Source organism: Phacochoerus africanus, chromosome 5 (genome assembly GCF_016906955.1).
Source record: "Phacochoerus africanus isolate WHEZ1 chromosome 5, ROS_Pafr_v1, whole genome shotgun sequence".
In the NCBI taxonomy this organism is placed as follows: Eukaryota; Metazoa; Chordata; class Mammalia; order Artiodactyla; family Suidae; genus Phacochoerus; species Phacochoerus africanus.
The window spans coordinates 6,072,443-6,094,714 of record NC_062548.1 but is presented as its reverse complement, the minus strand read 5'-3'; the positions used below and the strand labels follow the sequence as shown (position 1 = coordinate 6,094,714).

Sequence of the window (22,272 nt, the reverse complement as noted above, 5' to 3'; positions counted from 1 at the left end):
TTATTTTTAAAAGGGGCTTAAACCCCAAAGATAAAGAGAACATTTAAGAGTTAGAAGGGAGAGGTCCACGCCGTGTTAGAAGAACAAGAGTGTGCTAATGGACATTGCCCCAGCCAGCAAACCAGAGAAAGCGTCCCTCCTGCGGAAGTAAAATGCGCTGGGGGGACTCAAGGCAGCAGAAGACGCAGGGCTGGAGGACCCAGGGACCCAGTGGGTGGGGCTGGGGAGTCAAGCCGAAAGCAGGAGGCTGGATAAACGTCTGAGTGGAGAGCAGTGAGACGTCTGGACCCCCCTCAACCCTGCACGGACACTCGCCCCAGCCCAAGCTGGAAGGAGGAGAAAGCGGCTCCGCGCTTGGAGGTGGCGGCTCGGAGCCGAGGCAAGACGGGACTTCACGTGGAAGCCGCACGCCCAAAGGTGAGACCACGACCCCTCTCTTGCACGGCTCGGCTGCAGAGCGGAGAGCACCCTCACCCTTCATCTCAGGCTGGTTTAGGCTTCTCCGAGGAGAGGTGGGCCCGCGGGCGAAAAGCCAGCGGCCCTGGGGGCGGGGGTGGGGTCCCCCGTGGTCCCTGGGGAAACCGTGGGTCAGCCCTGCCCTCTGGGGGCAGCACGCGGAACTGCACCACCAACTCCTGTTGATTGATTCTGAAACTGCCCGCTGGGGTCGTTCTGTCAGGACCTGGGGCTACCCCGTCATGAGCGCCCTGTGGGCTAACAATCTAATGAGGGGACAGACGACATTTTGATTAAAAACAATTACTGCTGTAGAGGGCTCAAGTGTCTGAGGGATGTGATAAAGGAGGGACCATGTGAAAATCAGGGACGTTGGATGACGTTTGAAGGATGGCCTCTGGGCTCCAGGGGCTGATCTTTATCCCCGGGGCTACTCTGGGCTGAGCAGCAGGGTTTTTCCCCGGGCTCCCCATCCTGGACCCCTCCTCCTTGTCCCAGGCTCCGAGCTGGGCTATGGACCCCTTGGTGCTGGGGCCTCTGGGCTGCCTCTGCCTGGGGCCTGGGCTCACCTCTCCTCAGAAAGGGTTCCTGGGTTCCGATCCAGGTCCGCAGCTGTGAGCACTTGGCTTTCCACCTGGGGTTAGAGGAAGGCTCTGGGCTCCGTTTCCCTCGGGCTGAACCCCAGGGAACAGATAAGGAGTAAGGTGGATGGAGGCTGGGGGACATCCAGAGGGCTGCTGGGAGCAGTTGGCACGATCCCCGTGGCCACAGCCCTGGGTGGGGGCGGCTCCGCGGCAGCAGCCAGTTCATCCAGATGACAACCTCCCTTGCCATCCAGGCCTGTGCCTGCAAATTCTGGGGGCGGGGGCCTGGAGCCACACAAGGGAGACCCACATGGGCTCTTCCTCCTCAGCTCCTGCCCCCAGGATCCTTGTTACCAACCAGCCCCACCCAGTGGGTCTCCAGTAGGGGTTCTGCCAGGGGGTTGTTGGCACCAACAGAACAGAGAGAGTGCCCTTCAGAAGCAAAGGAAGCTTTCCATTCTTTAATGGAAAGAATGAAAAGGTGTGAGCTTGGGGACTAGAACACCCCCAAAGGCAGAAAGACCAGGGTAGGGGCTGCTTTATAGGGGGAAGAGCGTGGACATCGCAGCTCAGGGCTGCAGATGGCAATGCTGGGTGCAGCTTCTGCACGTGGCCCACCAAGCCCAAGTGTCCTGGCAGCCGTTTCGCACTGGGAACTCTGGTCCAAAGCACCGGGTGCCAGGACTCTGCTCCGCACCCCATGAGCAAGTGAAGCTGACTGAGCACAAGTGGAAAAAAAATTAGGCTTGATTTTTACTTTTTTTGCTTTTTTTTAAGGGCCACACCTGTGGCATATGGAGGTTCCCAGGCTAAGGGTCAAATGGGAACTGTAGCCTCTGGCCTCCACCACAGCCACAGCAACGCCAGATCTGAGCCCCATCTGTAACCTACACCACAGCTCATGTTAACTCCAGATCCTTAACCCACTGAGCAAGGCCAGGGATGGAACCCACATCCTCATGGTTCCTAGTCAGATTCGTTTCCACTGTGCCACAAAGGGAACTCCAAATGCTTTCTTGTTTTTCTTTTGTCTTTTTAGGCTTGCACCTGCAGCATATGGAAATTCCCAGGCTACAGGTCAAATCGGAGCTGCAGATGCCAGCCTATGCCACAGCCAAAGCCACATCCACTCAGGATCCAAGCTGTGTCTGTGACCTACACCACAGCTCATGGCAATGCTCAATCCTTAACCCACTGAGCAATGCCAGGGATTGAACCCACATCCTCATGGATACGAGTCAGGTTCGTTAACCACTGAGCCACGATGGGAACTCTTATTTTTATTTTATCACACAGATTCTTTTTATTTCCGGGGAACTGTCAGTGGGTTTTTGCTGGTGACACTTGTGACACCCACCCAGGTCTTTGGACACTTTGATCAATAGAAATTTATCAGAGGCCAGATGAGGGATTCAAGTATGGCTTTATTGGGACTCATGCTGCAGCATCAGGAACAGAAGCAAGTGACAGGTGCCCTTGCTTGCTGGTTTGGGGGGGTGGAGGGGTGAGGAGCTGGTTTCTTAAATGGGATGAGGGTGGGGCTGATGAGTGGGTTGACCAGAGGGGCGGCTTAGGGGGTCTGTCCACCCCCTTGATGGTACTCTGTGCAGGGAGCATGCCCAGTACCATGCTTTCGCTGCCAGCCTCTCAGAAGTGGCAGGTGGTTTGTGACCTTTTTGTATCTTATTGTGCATAATTGCCCCCAACTGCTCACGCCTGCAGTTATTTTTAGGCCCTCCTAGTTCCTTTGTATTCTGTTGCTTGAGGAGATGTTTGTCCAGATGCAAGCCCTGCACTGAAGGGGCCCAGGTCCCAGCCTACCTCCCTCCGGTCTGGGAGAAGCAGGAACTGAGTTAAGGGTCTTGGGGAAAGTGTTTTTGTTTGCAAGCCAAACAGGCCAAGGCCAAGGTGGGCGGCAAAGAAAAGGTTTATTCCCCCGTCAAGCAAGACAAGAGAATCAATCACAAACCCGGAAGCGGAGGGGCTCTGGATACTTATGGGATACAGCTGCTCGTGGGGAGCTTAGAGAAAGGTGATTGGAGATAAGAAAAAGGTGAGGTAATTGTAGCTCTGCGCAGGCACAGCTCATCCGCAGCCTCCTTCTAAGTATAGCAGCTTCAGCACGTTCTGAGGGTGGAGTTTTCTGCCCTCTGACGTCAAAAGGTCACCCACCTGACGCTCGCGCATGCCCACTTGGAGAGTCAGTGGTCCCAACCCCTCTTAACTAGCTCATGCCTGAGCTAGACACAGCTGACGTCCAGCTCCTGAAAAACAGCTTGGGCCAACACTTTCTCATTTACGCGGTGCTGCTGGGAGGACGTGCAAGGCTTTTGTTAAAGCGAACTGGATCTGCCAAGTCAGGGTACAGTCCGGTTTTTGTTTTGTTTTGGGCTACGTCTTTGGCGTGTGGAAGTTCCTGGCCAGGGATCGAACTTGCAGCACAGCAATGACAAGGCCAGATCCTTAACCTCCTAGGGAACGCCACTTCGTTACTAAGCAGGTTGTAGCTGAAGGATCTGATGACTCCCCTCAGTTTCGAAAGGAGTGGACTCTCTTCTCACTGATGCCCTGGACCAGCCCTGAGACAGGCGGAGATGGAGGCAAGTTTCAGGCTCAGGACCTGTGTCACCCCCAGGTCAGTCTGCCCTGGAGAGGATTCCAGAGCCGCTGGGAGGGGTGGGCTGGGCTAGCAGCTAAGAGAGTGGCCGTGTCCCTCTTCACCCCAGATGGGACTCTGGGAGGCGTGGGGAAGATTGGGAGCCCAAGGAGGCCCCCGTAGCTGGAGGGCATGCATGCTTCATGAGTAAAGCAGGCTCACCCTGCCCAGCCCTGATTCTAGAGCGCAACGTGAGGTCCAGTGTTTGGGGTGGGCGTGAAATGGGGGACAGACTGCAGACACAGACATCTGGCTCCTGTCCTTCCCAGGATAGTCTCTGCTGAGATGTGACGGCTCCCCCTTCCAATTCTGGGTCAGGATTCCCACCCTCATGGGAGGCTGTGTTTGGGAGGGTGGAGCCTGGACTTGAGAAGAAGAGGTGTCTCTAACCAACTTCCGTAGACCGACAGACTGGGCATCTGCTGATCACAAGACCAAAGTACCGGCCAAAGGTCCTCAGAGGTTCGGCTCTTGCAGGCACATGAGAATCACTGCAAACCCTCCATCCACAAACCCTAAGGTGTGCATTTCACTTGCTGCTGACCCAAAACGTTTCCACCTGGCTACTCCCCACCACACCAGGAATGGAGGCATCCTCTCAGTTCCTCTCCTTCCACCCTCCCCGTCCCCTCCCCTCCCCCCTTCCTGTGTGTGTTGAGGCATCTTGGGTCCCCCTGGTTTGGGGGGGCACTTTGGCTAATAAGCTCTTTCAGCACCATTGAGCTCTACATGTTGTCACTCAGTATTTATTTTTAATAGCAGCAGTCACATCTGGAAGTTCCCCAGGTACATTTTAAAACAAGAGGGTACTGGAGTTCCCACAATGGTGCAGTGGGTTAAGAATGCCAACTGCAGTGGCTTCGGTTGCTGTGGAGGTGCAGGTTCCGGGCCCGGTGCAGTGGGTTAAAGGATCTGGCATTGCCACAGCTGTGGCTCAGATTCATTCCCTGGCCCAGGAACTTCCAGAAGCCAAAAAAAAAAAAAAAAAAAGATACTATTTGTCCTAACAGCTGGAGAAAGTGCCTTCTCCCGCCCCCCAGAATAGCGCAGAGCCCTACCTTCTGATGATAGAGTGTGGAGCTCTGTTTTCCTAGCATCTCTTCTACTTGGGCCATTTGGTGAAAGCCCTCTGCCCTCTGGGCTGGAAGGGAATTTTGTCTAAACGGATAGTCTCCGACCCAAAGGGCTCCTCCAGGCAAACATGAAATTTGAGATTCCATTTTACACGGAAGAGTACCAAATTTCCTTCCAGAAAGTTACGTTCTCACCAGCTGAGTGTCAGGAACCCCATTTCCTCGCACCTTTGCCAGCTCCAGATTTAGATACTTAAAAAGAAATTCTCGGAGTTCCCGTCGTGGCTCAGTGGTTAAATGAATCCGACTAGGAATCACGAGGTTTCGAGTTCGGTCCCTGGCCTTGCTAAGTGGGTTAAGGATCCAGCATTTCTGTGCGCTGTGGTGTAGGTCGCAGACGCAGCTCAGATCCCATGCTGCTGTGGCTGTGTCGTAGGCCGGTGGCTACAGCTCTGATTCAACCCCTAGCCTGGGAACCTCCATATGCTACAGGAGCGGCCCAAGAAATGGCAAAAAAAAAAAAAGAAATTCTTTCCATATTTTTTTCAAAAGCAAAATATTTTCATTTATTGAATCAGAGTAAATTTGAAAGGATGAACACGCCTAGAATGGGATAAGAACCCCTGAGAATCTTTAATAAAAGCAACAAAATCATTGACAAAAATTGTCAAAATCTGCTTTTCCAGAACTTTGGAAATGAACCACAGGCTTGCAATAGTCTGACGTTTGTTTGAGAAAATGGATGAATATCTATGAGAACGGTGAACTTTGGGGCACTTTATTTTGCCCTATTTCCATTGCCCTCTCCCTAGCTTTGTGGTAGCCTTGAAGGCCAGCAGCTTCAGAAATATAGTAGCTGTGAAAAACAGCAGTCTAGTAGCCACCAGAGGGGACCACATGCTTTCGAAGTTCCCAAAAACCCTATCCCCAGAGGACTGTCAATATTTGACTTGGACAGTAGCACCCTAGGAAAGCTCCATTCACAAGAATTGTCTTTTTTTTTTTTTTGGTCTTTTTGCCATTTCTTGGGCCGCTCCCATGGCATATGGAGGTTCCCAGGCTAGGGGTCCAATCGGAGTTGTAGCCACGGGTCTACGCCAGAGCCACAGCAACATGGGATCCGAGTTGCGTCTGCGACCTACACCACAGCTCACGGCAACGCCGGATCCTTAACCCACAGAGCAAGGCCAGGGACGGAACCCGCAACCTCATGGTTCCTACTCGGATTCGTTAACCACTGAGCCACGACAGGAACTCCCACAAGAATTGTCTTTATTTGCCCTGATGGAGAGCTCACTCTGAGGGTAAAGATGTGTAGAAACAGTTGGTGGCCGTTGATTAACATTATAGCTATCTAAGGTGATGATATCAGTTGAGGCGAACAGGAGGCTGCCCAAAAAACTTAAAAGGAAAATTTGGGGAATGAGAAGCTTGTACGTGGCTGTGAAAGGCTCCGACATATTGTTCCTGGGAATCTAGAAGGACTTGCTCATGCTCAGGGCTGTGTATGTGCCTGGGAAGTACCTCAGATTTAATCTCTCATATCTGGCTGGTCTTGAGATGCTAAGCAAGCAGCAAGTTCTGGCTAAGGCAGAGTTGTGCATTGCTGGGGCATTGAAGGTGACCTTAACACATAAGGGGCCCCTTGGCAAAGCCTGGGAAACTTAATAGTTTAAGGCTTGTAAGGAAAGCTCTGTCCCATCATTAGCTGCAAGCTAAGATAAATGAGCTGAGGCCTCACAAAGAGAATACAGACTTTAAAGAATTAGTCAAAGAAAATCGCCCAACAACAAATAACAAAGGGTAAAAGCAACAAACTCTGAGCAGGAGGGGAGGGAATCTGATTACCAGAGCTGCCATGTTATTTAAAATGCTCAGTTGTTGTGTTGTTTGTTTGTTTGTTTTAGTGGCATGTGGAATTTACCAGGTCAGGGATCAAACGCACACTACAGCAGTGACCCAAGTAGCTGCAGTGACAAAGCTGGATTCTTAACCCACTGTGCCACAAGGGAAGTCCTAAAATGTTCAGTGCTGTGAAAAGTGAGAGGAAGAGATAAGTACAAAGAAACAGAAAAGTGTGGCTCATACACAGAAAATAAAAAAGCAGTCCATAGAAACTCATCCTGAGAAATCCCAGATATTAGACTTACTAGACAAAGACTTTAAGCTGTTATAAATATAAGGAAATTATAAAACCTGCTTTGATGGGCTTATAGGATGTAAGTTGGCAGTAATAGCACAAAAGAGAGGTTAGAGAAGGCAGTTATATTGTGGGAGTGTTTTTTGCATACTATCAAATTAGGTTGGTAATAATCCAAGCTAGTTGGTTTTTTGGGTTTTTTTAATGGACGTACCTGTGGCATGTTGAAACCAAGCGGCTGCTGTGACCCGAGCCACAGCTGCAGCAGCACAGGATCCTTTACACTGTGCTGGGCCAGGGATCAAACCCGCACCTCTGCAGCAACCTGAGCCAGTCGGATTCTTAACCCACTGTGCCATGGCTGGGACTCCCAAGATAGATTGTTTTAAATGAAGATGTTAATTGTAAGTTACAGATGGTCCCTGATGTACGTGGTTTGACTTCAAATTTTCCTATTTTATGATGGTGGCAAAGCAATGCGTGTTCAGCAGAATTTTGAATTTTAATATTTTTGCAGGCTAGCAGTATGCAGTGTGATTTGCTCTCATGACCCTGGGCAGTGGCAGCAAGCCACAGCTCCCAGTCAGCTACACAATGGCAAGTTATAAGAGTAAACAACTGAAACACTTAGAACATTCTGTTTTTCACTTTCAGCATAGTATTCAGTCAATTACATGACATACTCAACACTTTGTTATCAAATAGACTTTGTGTTAGATGGTTTTGCCCAATTGTAGTTTAGTATAGGTGTTCTGAGCATGTTTAAGGTAGGTTGGTCTAAGCTGGGAAGGTAGGTTAGGTGTATTAAATACATTTTTTGACTTAAAATATTTCCAGTTTAGGGTGGGTTTATCAGGATGTAACCCCACCATAAAAAAAGGAAGATCAGTGTAACTCAGCAGCATTCTGAATGCCGTATATGTCACTGCAGTGCAACATTTTATTTTACTTTATTTTTTTGTCTTTTTACCATTTTCTTGGGCCACTCCTGCGGCATATGGAGGTTCCCAGGCTAGGGGTCGAATCAGGGCTGTAGCCGCCGGCCTATGCCAGAGCCACAGCAACGGGGGATCCGAACCACGTCTGCGACCTACACCACAGCTCATGGCAATGCTGGATCCTTAACCCACTGAGCAAGGCCAGGGATCGAACCCGCAACCCCATGGTTCCTAGTCAGATTTGTTAACCACTGAGCCACGATAGGAACTCCTGCAGTGCAATATTTTAAAGAACAACTCTGGGTATATTTGTGTTTCTTACATCCCCAGGGGCTCCAGGGATGTGGTCATATTTACTACATCCCAGCAGCTCCTGGGATATAGATCCAGTCTATAAAATAAGAAAAGTATATTTTAAATACTTTTAAGACTTAGGATTATTCTGTATTGATTGAGTTGTCAAAGCACTGTGTTTATAATGTGATGACACCGTAGCTATGCTAAATACAATATACACCAACAGTGGCAGACTAAACACCCATCAGAATATTCCCAGTTCACAGGAGGCATAAGTCAGAAAACAGAAAAATTTAAAGAGAATAACCTAACACATCAGAATTTCTTCACAAAAATAAAAAGTAAAAATGAGGCTGCTACTAAACTGAATTTTTGAGTGGCCCATTTATTGGCCAAACAAGGGAAACCACTTACTTACTAGTGGTGAGTGAATTAAATCTTTATAAAGGCAGCTGAAAAAAAATGTGTACAGGGAAAATAAACATGTACTAAGATTTTTAGTTTTTTTTAATGTTTGAAGAGTTGAGAGCAACATTAATAGTCAATTTTAAAACAAGGCAAGTGATTTTTGGGTGGTTTTCCTTGTCTTTTGATGAGTTGCTTGTTGATGCTAATACTGCTCAGTTATTCATTGATGTGTTCGAGAAGTCAATGACAAGTTTGAAATGATTGAAGAATCAGCCTCTATGAATAGAAAGGAACAAGAATAAGTTAAAATATTTTCAAAGAATGTTAAGTTCAGAAGAGCAAATGAAATTCACAGTTGACACTACTGGTTTATAACACTTACTAGGTTGAAACATTTTTCAGATATACTTGCCAATAAATAATTCAGTTAATATCCATGGAAAATTGGATTGTTTGACTTTTTTTGTTGATAGTTGCATGAGCTGTCTATATGTTTTGGAAATTAACCTCTTATCAGTTGCGTTGGTTGCAAATATTTTCTCCCAGTTTGTACCTTGTCTTTTTATTTTGTTTGTAGTTTCCTTTGCTTTGCAAATGCTTTTAAGTTTGATTATGTCCCATTTGTTTATTTTTTAGTTTCTTTTGCCTTGGGAGACTGAACTAAGAAAATACTGCTATGATTTATGTGAGAGAATTTTTTGTCTATATTCTCTTCTGGGAGTTTTATGGTGCCATGTCTTTTATTGTGGTCTTTAAACCCTTTTGAGTTGAGTTTTGTGTGTGGTATGGGGGAGTGTTCCAACTTCATTGATTTACATGAGGCTTTCCAGTTTTCCCAACACCACTTGCTGAAGAGAGTGTACATTGTATATTCTTGCCTTTTTTGTTGAAGAGTAAATTCACTGTAGGTGTGTGAGGTGCTGGGCTGTCTATTCTGTTCCATTGATCCACACGTCTGTTCTTGTGCCAAGACAATGTTGTTTTGATTATTGTAGCTTTGTAGTATTGTCTGAAATCTGGGAAGGTTATGCCTTCAACTTTGTTATTTTTCCTCAGGATTGCTCTGGCAATTATGGGTCTTTTGTGGTTCCAAAGTTTAGGGTTATTTGTTCTAGTTCTGTGAAAAAGTGTCATGAGTATTTTGATAGGGTTCACATTAAATCTGCAGATTGCTTTAGGTAGTACAGCCATTTTAACAATATTAATTCTTCCAATCCAAGAGCATGGGTTATCTTGCCATTTCTTTAAATCGTCTTCAGTTTCCTTTATCAATGTTGCATATTTCTTGCGGTACAGGTCTTTCACCTCCCTGCTTAGGTTTTACCTCCCTAAGTGTTTGTTTTTTTTGCACAGTTTTAAATGGGATTTTTTTTTTACTCTGTGATATTTCATTGATAACATAAAGAAATGCAACAGATTTCTATGTATTAGTCTTTTATCCTGCTACCTTGCTGAATTCATTTATTCTAATAGTTTTTGCGTGGAGTCATTAGGGTTTTCTCTATAGAGTATCATGTTATCTGCATATAATGGCAATTTTACCTCTTCCCTTCCAATTTTGATACTTTTAATTTTCTTGTCTGATTGCTAAGATAGGACTTCTAATACTGTGTTGAATAGAAATGGAACGAGAGGGCATCCTTGTCTTGTTCCAAAATTTAGCAGGAAGACTTTCAGCTTTTCACCATTGAGTATTATATTGGCTTTGGGTTTGACCATTTAAATGCCTTATATTTTCACAAGCTTTGTACATTGTCAAGCTAAGCCTGTCTACTCTATAGATATTTTTTGCCAACATCAATTGTAACACATCTTAGAAGATTTATTGCAGGTAAGAATTCTTTTATTTATTTATTTTTACATCCAGAAATTCTAAAAAGGTTGTCATCTTTTTTTAAAGATATTTTTGCTGGTTACAGATTTTATTTTATTTTTGTTTTGTTTTTGGTTGGTTGGTTTTTTTTTTTTTTGGTCTTTTTGCCTTTTCTAGGGCTGTTTTCCATGGCATATGGAGGTTCCCAGGCTATGGGTCTAATCGGAGCTATAGCCACTGGCCTACACCAGAGCCACAGCAACACAGGATCCAAGCCGCATCTGTGACCTACACCAGAGCTGACAGCAACACCGGATCCTTAACCCACTGAGCAAGGCAAGGGATCAAACCCGCAACCTCATGGTTCCTAGTTGGATTCATTAACCACTGCGCCACGACGGGAACTCCACAGATTTTGTTTTTTTGTAGTTTAAAGATATTATACCACTGTCTTCAGTCTTGCAATGTTCATGACAAGAAGTTGGCTATAATTCCTATTATAATTCCTAATTTATTAATCTGTATATAATTACCTTTTTTTTTTGTCTTTTTGCCTTTTCTAGGGCTACTCCTGAGGCATATGGAGGTTCCAAGGCTAGGGATAATAGTCAAAGAAGAGAAACCATCTAAATGTTTTTTGACAGGGACTTGTTAGATAAACTATGACAAAAACATAAAATGGCATGTGATGCAACTGGGTAAAAGAACAAGGATTAGAGTTCCCATCGTGGCGCAGTAGAAACAAATCCGACTAGAAACCTTGAGGTTTCAGGTTCGATCCCTGCCCCGCTCAGTGGGTTAAGGGTTTGGCGTTGCCATGAGCTGTGGTGTAGGTCACAGAAGCAACTCGGATCTGGCATGGCTGTGGCTGTGGTGTAGGTCAGCAGCTATAGCTCCGATTTGACCCCTAGCCTGGGAACCTCCATATGCTGTGGGTGTGGCCCTAAAAAGACAAAAGACAAAAAAAAATGAGGATACCCACTGCATTGAGGCCCTAGAGGAGGCTCGGAGACTCTTTGGCAGAGTAGTTTAAAGCATGGGTGCCCCCCTAAGTGTAAATCCCACCTCCCCACTCATAGCTCTGGGACCAGGGGGAAGGTAACTCCACATCTTTATGCTTTAAGAATTGTAATAATCGTCACATCTTTGTTGTGAGGATTGAAAGGATCAGTATTTTTGTATCACCGCAGAGCAGGTTCTGGGAGCTACATGACACTCCAAGAGTGTTTGTTAAACTAAAAATATACCAACATAGAATGATTTCCAGCATATACTCTAAAAGGACAGGACATACGCATGATAGTTTGGAGACAGTGCTCATTTTTTGTCAATTAGAGCTAATTGAGGTTGTTCCCTTGTGGTGTAGCAGGTTAAGGCTCTGGCATTGAAATTGCAGCAGCTTGGGTCACTGCTGTGTTGAAGGTTTGATTCCTGGCCTGGGAACTCTGTGTGCCGTAAACATGGCCAAATGAAAATAACAACATGCACACACACGTCTGCACCTAGAATATCTGTGTGAGGAGAAATATGAACCAGAGAAAAATCTCCTGCCTCTGTGTGCGTTTGAAGTCAAGGTTCTTGTGGCAGACTATATTTTTTTACCCTTTGAAATTTAAACCAGGTATTTTGTATTTTTTTTGTTTTTATCGCCGCATCTGTGTGAGATGGAAGCCCCTAGGCTAGGGATCAAATCAGAGCTGCAGCTGCCAGCCTACCCCACAGCCACAGCAACACCAGATCTTTGACCCGCTGAGTGAGGCCAGGGATTGAACCCTCATCCTCACAGAGACAACAGTGGGTTCTTAACTTGCTGAACCTCAACAGAAACTCCAGGCATTTTGTATTTTTAAAAAGTTAGTTCGGAGTTCCCGTCGTGGCGCAGTGGTTAACGAATCCGACTAGGAACCATGAGGTTGCGGGTTCGGTCCCTGCCCTTGCTCAGTGGGTTAACGATCCGGCGTGGCCGTGAGCTGTGGTGTAGGTTGCAGACTCGGCTCGGATCCCACGTTGCTGTGGCTCTGGCGTAGGCCAGTGGCTACAGCTCCGATTCGACCCCTAGCCTGGGAACCTCCATATGCCACAAGAGTGGCCCAAGAAATAGCAAAAAGACAAAAAAAAAGTTAGTTAAAGTATATAGTTACAAAGGGTATGTACCAGTGGAAAATGTGTATAATTCAACATTAAATGGGAACCTCAGGATATGAAACCATGTATCCTATAATGCTATGATTTTCTTTACAAATGGGCAGTGAGAACAAAGAACTCTGTGTTGTTGGATTTTGTTGTCCAGCACTTTTCATGCTAAACATGTGTGGTGATGGTGAAGGTTAAGGATGAGGATGTGGATGAGGTTGGTGAAGATGAGGATAAAGATGAGAGTGTGGATGAGCCTGAGGCTGAGGATGTAGAAGAGGATGAGGATGTGGATGAGGAGGTAGAGGAGGATGTGGATGCGGTTGAGGATGTAGAGGAGGCTGTAGAGGAGGCTGAGGATGTGGATGAGGTTGAGACTGAGGATGTGGATGTGGGTGAGGATGTAGAGGAGGCTGAGGATGTGGATGAGGATGTAGAGGCGGCTGAGGATGTAGAGGAGGCTGTAGAGGAGGCTGAGGATGTGGATGAGGATGAGGTTGAGGATGTAGAGGAGGCTGAGGATGTGGATGAGGCTGTAGAAGAGGATGAAGATGTAGAAGAGGATGAGGATATAAAAGAGGAGGATGTGGATGTGGGTGAGGATGGAGAGGAGGCTGAAGATGTGGATGAGGCTGTAGAGGAGGCTGAGGATGTGGATGAGGCTGTAGAGGAGGCTGAGGATGTGGATGAGGCTGTGGATGAGGCTGAGCATGTGGATGAGGCTGAGCATGTTAATGAGGCTGTAGAGGAGGCTGAGGATGTTGATGAGCATGTCTGTTCTCATCAGCAGTAAATCCATCAGAGATCTTCAATCTCCTGACCACCCGTTGGTTCAAACTCTGGGGACATGTAGAGAGAGCAGGAACTTTCCTCTTCTCTCCAGGGACTGTCTGCCAACCCACTTTGGGCTGTTCATCCCCTTGGGTTCAAGTTTACCCCAAGTTCTTGCTATAGGTAATCTCTCTGTCACTTCAGGGAGGTAGCTTCCTCTCCCTTTGGCCCAGAAGTTTCAACTCTCCCAGGAAAGCCCGGTTCCAGGTTCCCAAGTCCCCTTCGAGCCTCCAGCCTTCTGAGACCATCTAGGTCCTTAGGCATCCCAGCGAGGGGAGAAGATCACTAATGAGGCCCTGGGGCCTCGGATCAACCAGCCCCTTAAGTGGGCCCTAGGAAACCTATTAAGTGACTCTTCTTATTGAGAGTCCCTGAGAACAGAAGTTGGAAGATGGTGGGAGAAGAGGGAGCATGAGGTAGGGGAGTCTGCGGACTCCCCATTTCCTGCAAAACCCTTCCACCCTCTATGCTGCTCCCTGATTTTTGTTTGCAGAGGAGCTGGTATTTGATCTTGGCCTTGAAGAATGGGTAGAGTCGCAGGTGGGTGGGCGGTGGCGGGGGACGTTCAGACACGGAGAAGGATGTGTGAGCTCGGGGAGGAAGGGGTCCCAGGGCACGTGCAGGTTGCTGCATGGCTGGTGGGTAAGGAGTGGAGGGTGAGGCCAGAAGGTAGACTCGGTCCGTGGTGTGATGGTTGAAACTGGCACGTCTTCCAGCCAGAACTCACGCCACCTCTCCTCACCCCAGACCCATCTCTCCCTCTTGGAGTCACTGCCAGGACTCACGTTCCCGCCTGGACAGAGGGGTGGGCAGTGCATCCAGCCCCCGAGGAGCCAAGGATTGAGTCCGGCTGGAATTTGGGGTCTGGGTGTCTCCTCTGAGTGAATTTCCACATTCTGGTCTTTTTTCTCGCGGATGCGATGGAAGAGAGCGCCGTGTGGGTGTCGGTAGCAGGGGCCTGAGTGCAAGACTTGGGTGAGGATTCCCCCGCTGAAGCTCAGGTTTGCAGGGGAGAGGGGACTCTGCGGGAAGGGAGTCTGGGGTCTGTCTCTGTCTCTCTTCTAGTTTTCTCGGCCTGCCTCTCTGTCTCCACCTCTTTATCTCTGTTCGTCTCTTTCTGGTTTTCTCTGTCTCTCTGAGTCTGTCTTTCCACCTCTGTCTGTCTGTCTCTTTCTCCTGTCTCTGTGTCTCCCTCTCTTTCTCTCTGTCTCTGTCTCCGCCTCATTCTGTTCCTCTCTCTATGTCTGTCTGGTTTTCTCTGTCTGTCTGTCTCGTTGTCTCTCTTCTCTCCGTCTGTTGCTGTCTCTCCACGTCTCTCTGTCTCTCCATCACCCTCTGCCTTCATTTCTCCCCCCAACCCTGTGTGTGTGTCTCTCCCCCTCCTCTCTCTGTCTCTGTCTGTCTCTTATCAGCCAAGAGCCTGGATCCCCTGGGCTGGGCGCTCTGCCCACTGGCACGCACCTTCCCCGCTAACCCGCTGCCCTCTTCAGCAGGTGCACCTTACCCATCTCTGCTGCTGCCCCTTTGCCTCTGAGTCTGCTGCCTCCTCTCGCCTTCAGTCCGTTTCTGTTTCCCTCGTTTAGGAGGAAGACTGACAGGTCAGAGAGACACAGGGAAGCGTGGGCTCCCCTACTTAAGAGCCAGACCTGGGGCCAGATCCTGATTCGGGGGATGCTGTGTGACCCCCCCTCAGCAGGTCAGTCTCTATGAGTCTCAGCTTCCTTGCCGGTAAATTAACAATGATTTTAATGTTTTCTGTGGCACTCACAAAGAGTAAATAATACTGTGGCCCACACAGAGCTGAGGATATGGCCGGCCCCTCACGAGGGCTCAAGAAATAGCAGTAATAAGAGTTTCCGCTGTGATGCACCAGGATCAGTGGTGTCTCTGGAATGCAGGTTCGATCCCCAGCTGGGTGCAGTGGGTTAAGGATCTGGCGCTGCCACAGCTGCCCATAGGTTGCAATTGAGGGTCGGATCTGACCCCTGGCCAGGGAACTCCATAAGTTGCGGGGCAACCAAAAAAAAGAAGGAAGAAAGAAAGGCAGTAATAGCAGGTGCGGGGCGGGGGGGGGGCGGTGCCCGTGACTAAGGCAGTCAGCGTCTCTGGAGAGGTTTACAGGAGGCTGTGCAGGAAGAGCTGGGGCGAAGCGTGAGGGACGAGAGACAGAGGTGCCAGCGTGCTGGGTCTCAGAGTCAGAGCAGCCAGGAGAGGTGAGCTGATGGGCACAGGCTGCCCCCCTCTGCACCTCGCCTTGCCTCTGGTGACTGGCTCTCTCTGCATCGGAGACCAGAGGTCTTCAGCCAGGGCAGAAGGTACCACATATGCAGGAAGCAGAAGAAAGGACCTAGCCTGTCTTTTTTGGGTTTGGGGTTGTTTTGTTTTGTTTGCTTTTTAGGGCTGCACGTGTGGCATATGGAGGTTCCCAGGCTAGGGGTCAAATAGCTGTAGTCGCCGGCCTACGCCACAGCCACAGCAACACAGGATACGAGTTTGTAACATGGACCACAGCCGACGGCAACGCCGGACCCTTTAACCCACTGAGCGAGGCCAGGGATCAAACCCACATCCTCGTGGATCCTAGTTGGGTTCCTTAACCGCTGAGCCACGAAGGGAACGCCGACAAAGGAGTGATGTTTTAAGGACTGTGGTGGCTGGAGAGAGAGAAGAGAGGGAGAAGGAGACAACTTGTGGGGTGAATTCTGGGGGAGGCAGGACAGTTGACCTCTGACGGCGGGTGGGGAGATGAACGTGATTGTCATAGGTTTGGGGGGAGGGGGCATTGACCCTGAAGATGACAGACGGCGTGTACCCCATCTGAGGTTGAGGGCAGCATTGAGAGCAGCTGCCGAGGAGGGTTTTAGGGGAGGACCCGCCGAGGTTGGGCCGATGGGCTGGTGTAAGGGGGTGGAGCCGCCTCCTCTCCGAGGTTCCAGGGCCAGAAACCCAGGTTAGGAGCACGGAGAGCAGGCATACCACTGGGAGAAGGGTTGGGTAACTCACTCCTTCCCTTACAATAATTCAGCAAACAACAAGTACGACTCAAATCTTGGGTTCCAGGAGGCTGGATTTAGTGGCGTTGCCATAGCAACTGTGGCGCTGCGAGGGGATGACCCTAGACCTGTCTGGGGGACAGGAGTCTCCACCCTGGACACGGCTGGGGATCCGCTTGGAGGAAGAACAGAACTTCCCCTCTGCTCTAGAAGGCTGATGCGTGGACCCCGGGGGCTCCTGGGAGAAGCGGGGCGTGCAGCTGGAAGCCACGCTGTGCTGAGGACTTTGCCCTGAAGCCTGAAGGTAAAGCTGGGAGGAATGAAGCCCAGAATTGGTGTCCGTCTTTAGGAGGGGCGTTCCGATTGGTGGGCTGAAAAAGGGATTAGAGGGAAGCAGTGGGAGCAGGAGGGCCAGGTAGGATCTGTTGTAATCACTCAGAAATCAGGCGTCGTGGGAGAAGAGTGCCTCTGGAGCCCTGCGGTGTAGCCGCAGGACTCGGTCCCCTGTTGTGCTTGAAGGAGCAGGCGAGGGATTTCACTCACCTACCCTGCCTTCCTGGTTTGTGGTTCTGGCGGAAAAAACTGGATTGGAGAGAATGTGCTGAATCCCTGGAGAAGGTGGAGAGAAGAGGGGAGGGGAAGAGGGGAGGGGAAGAGGTGGGCGGGCCAGGGAAGGCTGCACGGACGGTCCCAGCCGAGGAGAGGCAGAGGACGTGTGCCTCTGTCCTCCGCCAGGTCCCAGCATGAGCCACTGGCCAGTGTCAAACTGGACCGCCCCGCAAGAGTTTGTAATCCTGGGCTTCTCTGGGTGGCCCCAGGGGCTCCGGGTGCTGCTGTTTGCCCTCCTCCTGCCACTCTATCTGGCCACGCTGGCCGGAAACCTGCTCATCCTGGGCCTGGCCGTGGCGGACGCCGCCCTGCACACACCCATGTACTTCTTTCTGGGGGCCCTGTCGGCCGTGGAGGTGGCCTACACACTGGTGCTGACCCCGCGCATGCTGGCCGGCTTCCTCCTGCCCCCCGGGGGCCAGGCGGTGTTGCCCTCCACCTGTGCTGCCCAGATGGGCCTCTTCGTGGCTCTGGGGGGCTCCGAGTGCCTGCTGCTGGCTGCCATGGCCCTGGACCGCTACCTGGCCATCTGCCGCCCCCTGTATTACCCTCAGCTCATGACCGCAGGGCTCTGCTGGTGCCTCCTCGCCTGCTGCTGTGTGGGCGGCTCCCTCCTGGCCCTAGGCCTCACCACGGCCATCTTCCAGCTGCCCTTCTGCCGTGGGGGCCTCGTCAACCACGTGTTCTGTGACCTGCCAGCGGTGTTGGTGCTGGCCTGCGGGAACCGGGACCTGCAGGAGCACGTCCTGCTGGCAGCCTGCCTGCTGCTGCTGGTACTGCCTCTGGCCCTGATCCTGCTGTCCTACACCAGGGTGCTGGGGGTCGTTCTTGGGGTCGGTGGGGCCTCGGGCCGCCGCAAGGCCTTCCACACGGTGGCGTCCCATCTCACTGTGGCCGTGCTGCACTATGGCTGCGCCACGGCCATGTACGCCAGGCCGCTGAGCAGCCGCTCCCTGGAGGAGGACAAGCTGGTCTCGCTCATCTACCTCAACCTCACGCCTCTGCTCTACCCGGCCATCTACACGCTGCGGAACCGCGACATGCAGGGCGCGCTGCAGCGGCTGGCCAGCCCCAGGACACCAGGCACTGTCCCCCAGGCCGACGGCCCCTAATTCTGAAATCTCCTCCGTGGATGGGAAGCTCACATTCCAGAACTATCTGTGACTCCTCAAGGCCTACTGGACACAACCTGGGGGTAGCAGCAGACAAGGACTCCAAAGTCGGACTCCAGCCTGGTTCTTCTGCTTCTACTGACGTTTTGAGCTGGACAGTTCTCTGTGACGGGGGGCCATCCTGTGCGTTGTGAGGTATGAGCTGCATCTCTTGTCTCTATCAACTCTATGCCAGAAGCACACACCACTCCCCACCCAGGGGGGATGATCAAAAAGTCAGACATTGGCCAGACATCCACAGGAGCAAAATCACCTCTAGCTGATAACCACTGCTCTAAACTGTAGCCACACAGTATCTTTTGAAGAGAAGTGAGTACTACTGCACAAGAAGTCTACGGCAACACTGTTTATAATAAATAAAAACTGAAAGTAATTCAATGTTCATGAACATAGACACAAACAATGTGTGTGGCAAAGTCGTGTACGGGAATACTACACTGCAATGAAAAAGGATGAACTACTGGAGCTCCCACTGTGGCTCAGCAGTAATGAACCCGACTAGTATCCCTGAGGACATGGGTTCAATTTCTGGCCTTGCTCAGTGGGTTAAGGATCTGGCATTGCCATGAGCTGTGGTGTGGATTGCAGATAAGGCTTGGATCCTGTGTTGCTGTAGCCGTGGTGGAGGCCAGCAGCTACAGCTCTGATTTGACCCCTAGCCTGGGAACTTAGATATGCCTTGGCTGCATCCCTAAAAATGACAAACAAATTAAAAAAAAAAGAATCAACTACTGCTACTGGCAAAAATAAGGACAACACGGACTGTAACCCGAGTATAAGAAGACACAAAGAACGCATGCTTACTGTGTGCTTCCATTTCAATAAAGGCCAATGACAAACTGATCTTTGGTGGTTAAAGTCATAGCAGTTCACTGGGAAAGTTCAGATGAGCAGAGGGCACAGGAGATTGCCTGGGCTCTGGAAATGTTCTATATCTTGCGTGTTGATTACATGGGTATATATGTGTGTGCAAAACTTCATCAAGACGCATACTTAAGATCCGTGTAGTTTGCCGTGTGTGCAATAAACTATGTCCAGTTCAAGGTATTCACAAAGATGTGCCTTCACATCTTCATGCCTTTACTCATGCTGATTTCTGCCCCTGGGCCCTGGGACACTCTTTCCACCTGTGAAAAAACCCTTGTATTATTCAGCGATCAGCCTAAACACTGTCCCTGCTGAAGACTGAATGTTCGTGTCATCCCCCCGCCCCCACCATGTTGAAACCTAATCCCTGTTGTTAGTTATTAAGCAGTACGATCTCAGGGGTGATTAGGTCATGAGGCTGGAGCTGTCATGAATGGGATTAGTGCCCTTTTTTAACTTTTCTTTTTTTTTAGGGCTGCACCTGCGACATATGGCAGTTCCCAGGCTGGGATGGAATTGGAGCTGCTGCTGCTGACCTACGCCACAGCCACAACCACGCCAGATCCTTAACCCACTGAGCGAGCCCAGGGATCCAACCCACGTCCCCACGAACACTATGTCAGGTACTTATCTGCTGCGCTACAACGGGAACTCTGGGATTAGTGCCCTTTTGAAAGGGACCCCAGAAAGTTCTCTCACCCCTTCTGCCATGTGAAGACACAGCAAGAAGGCAGCCGCCTGTGAACCAGGAAGCAGGTGCTCACAGGACAACAAAGCTTCTGGCACCTTGAGCTTGGATTTCCAGCCTCCAGAACTGTGAGAAAACTTTTTTTTTAACAGGCCACCCACTCTATGGTGTTCTGTTAGAGTACCCAAAATGGACGAAGTACCCTTTTCTTCCTCCTCTCCGTCATAACTGTTGTCACTTTAAAATGTAATTTTAGAATCTGCTTCACTTCCTAATCACCTTCCCATCCCCCACCTCCCACCCCTACCCACAGTTACCCCTACCCACAGTCAGACTGTGAGCTCCTTAAAGCCAGATTTCAGATCCTGTTCTTGCATTTCAAGATCCATGACCTTGGTAGTTCTTAATGAATGTTCGTTGGAGGAATAAGCCATAGACAAGCTCTGAGTTGTTTGGGGGTCTCACATATCGGCTCAAGGGCAAGGACCCAGCTCTTGAGTCCTGCCAAGGACAAGAGTCTGTAAGATCCCCTCCTCCTTGGGGTCTCTTAGCGCATCAGAGCTAGACCCAACCTACCGATGCGAGGAGCCTGAGAAGCAGCAGGTTTGTAACTCAGTGTAACTGCATTCAGAAACCTGATAGCTCTGATTGTAGCCTCAAGGCCAAAGAGTCCCGGATTTCATGGGAGGGAGCTTTTTCTAAGAATGCCTATGAAGGGTCCATCAGGAACTAAAGTCTCAGAGCCAGGATCAGTGCAGGTAAATTCTACCTGCCTAGCCTCCTGGCTGGAGAAATTGCACATCTATGAAAACCGATTAGAAGCTTGGGAAGAATTCTCTCTGTGCAACAATGTGGAATGCCAGAAGGGCTCTATCAGCTGCCTTGGAGATCTTGTGAGTCTATTTCTGTTTTGTAAATAAGTACATTTGTATTGTTTTTTTGAGATTGCACCTATCCGTGATGTCATATGAGATTTGTCTTTCTTTCTGGCTGACTTCACGTGATGATAGATGATGGAAAACAAATTTATGGTTCCCAGTGGGGAAAGGGGCGGGGAGGATAAATTAGGAGTTTGGGATTAATATACACACTATTGTGGACAAAATAACCAACAAGGAGCTCCTGTTTGGCACAGGGAACTCCACTCAAAATTTTATGATAATCTGTTACGGAAAATAATCTGAAAAAGAATATATATATGTGTGTGTGTATATATATATATACACTCTGAATCACTTTGCTATATTCCTGAGACTAACACAACATTGTGAGTCAACTCTACTTCAATTTAAAGACAGAGAGAGAGGCAGGGAGAAGAGCTGTCTCTTGAAAGGGGGTCTCTGTCCATCCGTCTCTATTCTTACCTTGTGCTTCTCCTGGAGGCTGGTGCTTGGGAACCGGAGGTGCACAGGAAGCCCCGCCCAGCCTCCTGTCCCTCCCAAATCCTACAGTATGAGCAAGTCCTCACTGGGGAGACCCTGTGGGATGGCAAACTCCAACAGGCCCGTATCTGTGGTGCAGGGTGCACGAGGCTGGTTTGTTGCAGCTTATTTCCTGAGACCGAGTTGGGCCTGAGGGACCTACCAGCAATCCTGTTATCCACGCTGCTCATGATGAGAGTGCCGGCCACAAGCAAGGAGACACCTGCATTCGACCAGCTCTCAGGGAGCCTCGGTGGCGGCCGTCTGGATACTTGAGCAGAGGTGGGTGCAGTGGCTTTGGTGCTAAGTCAGGATAGGGGCCCAGCCTGCCTGCGTCTGCTGATGGTGGCACTCGATCCCTGAGTCCTTTTAAAAGGTGATGAGTTTGAGTTCCTGCTGTGGTGCAACAGGATAAGTGGCGTCTTGGGAGCCACTGGGATGCATGTTCGAACCCCACCTGGCACAGCGGGTTAGGGATCTGGTGTCGCAAGTGCAGCTTAGGTCAAGACTGGGATCTGATCTGATCCCTGGCCCAGGAGCTGCATATGCCTCAGGGTGGCCAAAAATCACCAAAAAATAAAAACAAAAGGTGATGAATTTTGGGTCTTTGGAGATATGGCTAGCCACCGAATTCTGTGGTGGTGAGTAGAAACTCCAGGCTGGATTTAGAGCTTTTTTGGACTGTGCTCGCAGCACTCAAAAGTTCCCAGAGCTGGGATTGAACCCGCACTACAGCAGCAATGCCGGATCTTTAACCCGCTGAGCCACCAGGGAACTCCCAGATGTAGACACTTTGGACAGCGGGCTGGCCCCTCTTCGCTTAGTCCTGCTGCAGAAGTATTTTGACTCTGGAGGTGTGTAACGTCTCAGTTTATTTATTTATTGAGAGAGAACTGACACATCACATCACATTGGTTTTCCAGGTATACGACACAAGGATTCAACATCTGCACACACTGCACAGTGATCACCACGGTAAGTCAACATCCATCAGTTCCCGTAGTTGGCAGACCTTGTTTTCTTGTCACGAGAACATTCAAAGATGCGATACAATGTCAAGTTTCAGCCTCTAATGCTCTTACCCCTGCGCACTGATGTGGCCTTCGGGACATTCATAGGGGTTTGCAGCCGGGCTCATAGGCAGCTGCTTCCCCTCGGGTGTCCTAATCAGCCTCACTAGGATGAGGGTCGCC

General features: G+C 49.6%; 1 protein-coding gene across 4 annotated transcripts; it reads left to right on the top strand.

The window, feature by feature from the left end:
- The first annotated feature begins 54 nt into the window (after positions 1-54).
- On the top strand, positions 55-22,055 carry LOC125127019 (olfactory receptor 10AC1-like). Of its 4 annotated transcripts, none has more exons than XM_047779480.1 (6): positions 55-417; positions 3,574-3,675; positions 3,966-4,216; positions 14,913-15,025; positions 16,390-16,626; positions 17,058-18,609. In XM_047779480.1, exon 6 carries the CDS (start codon positions 17,066-17,068, stop codon positions 18,041-18,043), a length of 978 nt encoding a protein of 325 aa, XP_047635436.1. In that variant the 5' UTR covers positions 55-417; positions 3,574-3,675; positions 3,966-4,216; positions 14,913-15,025; positions 16,390-16,626; positions 17,058-17,065; the 3' UTR covers positions 18,044-18,609. The 4 variants fall into 4 exon arrangements, 3 of the variants coding, with proteins under 3 accessions (XP_047635436.1, XP_047635435.1, XP_047635434.1); XR_007134845.1 differs by lacking the exons at positions 55-417; positions 17,058-18,609 and adding exons at positions 21,180-21,361; positions 22,003-22,055 and having other exon boundaries at positions 3,247-3,675; XM_047779479.1 differs by lacking the exon at positions 55-417 and having other exon boundaries at positions 3,247-3,675; positions 4,099-4,216.
- The last annotated feature ends 217 nt before the right edge of the window (positions 22,056-22,272 follow it).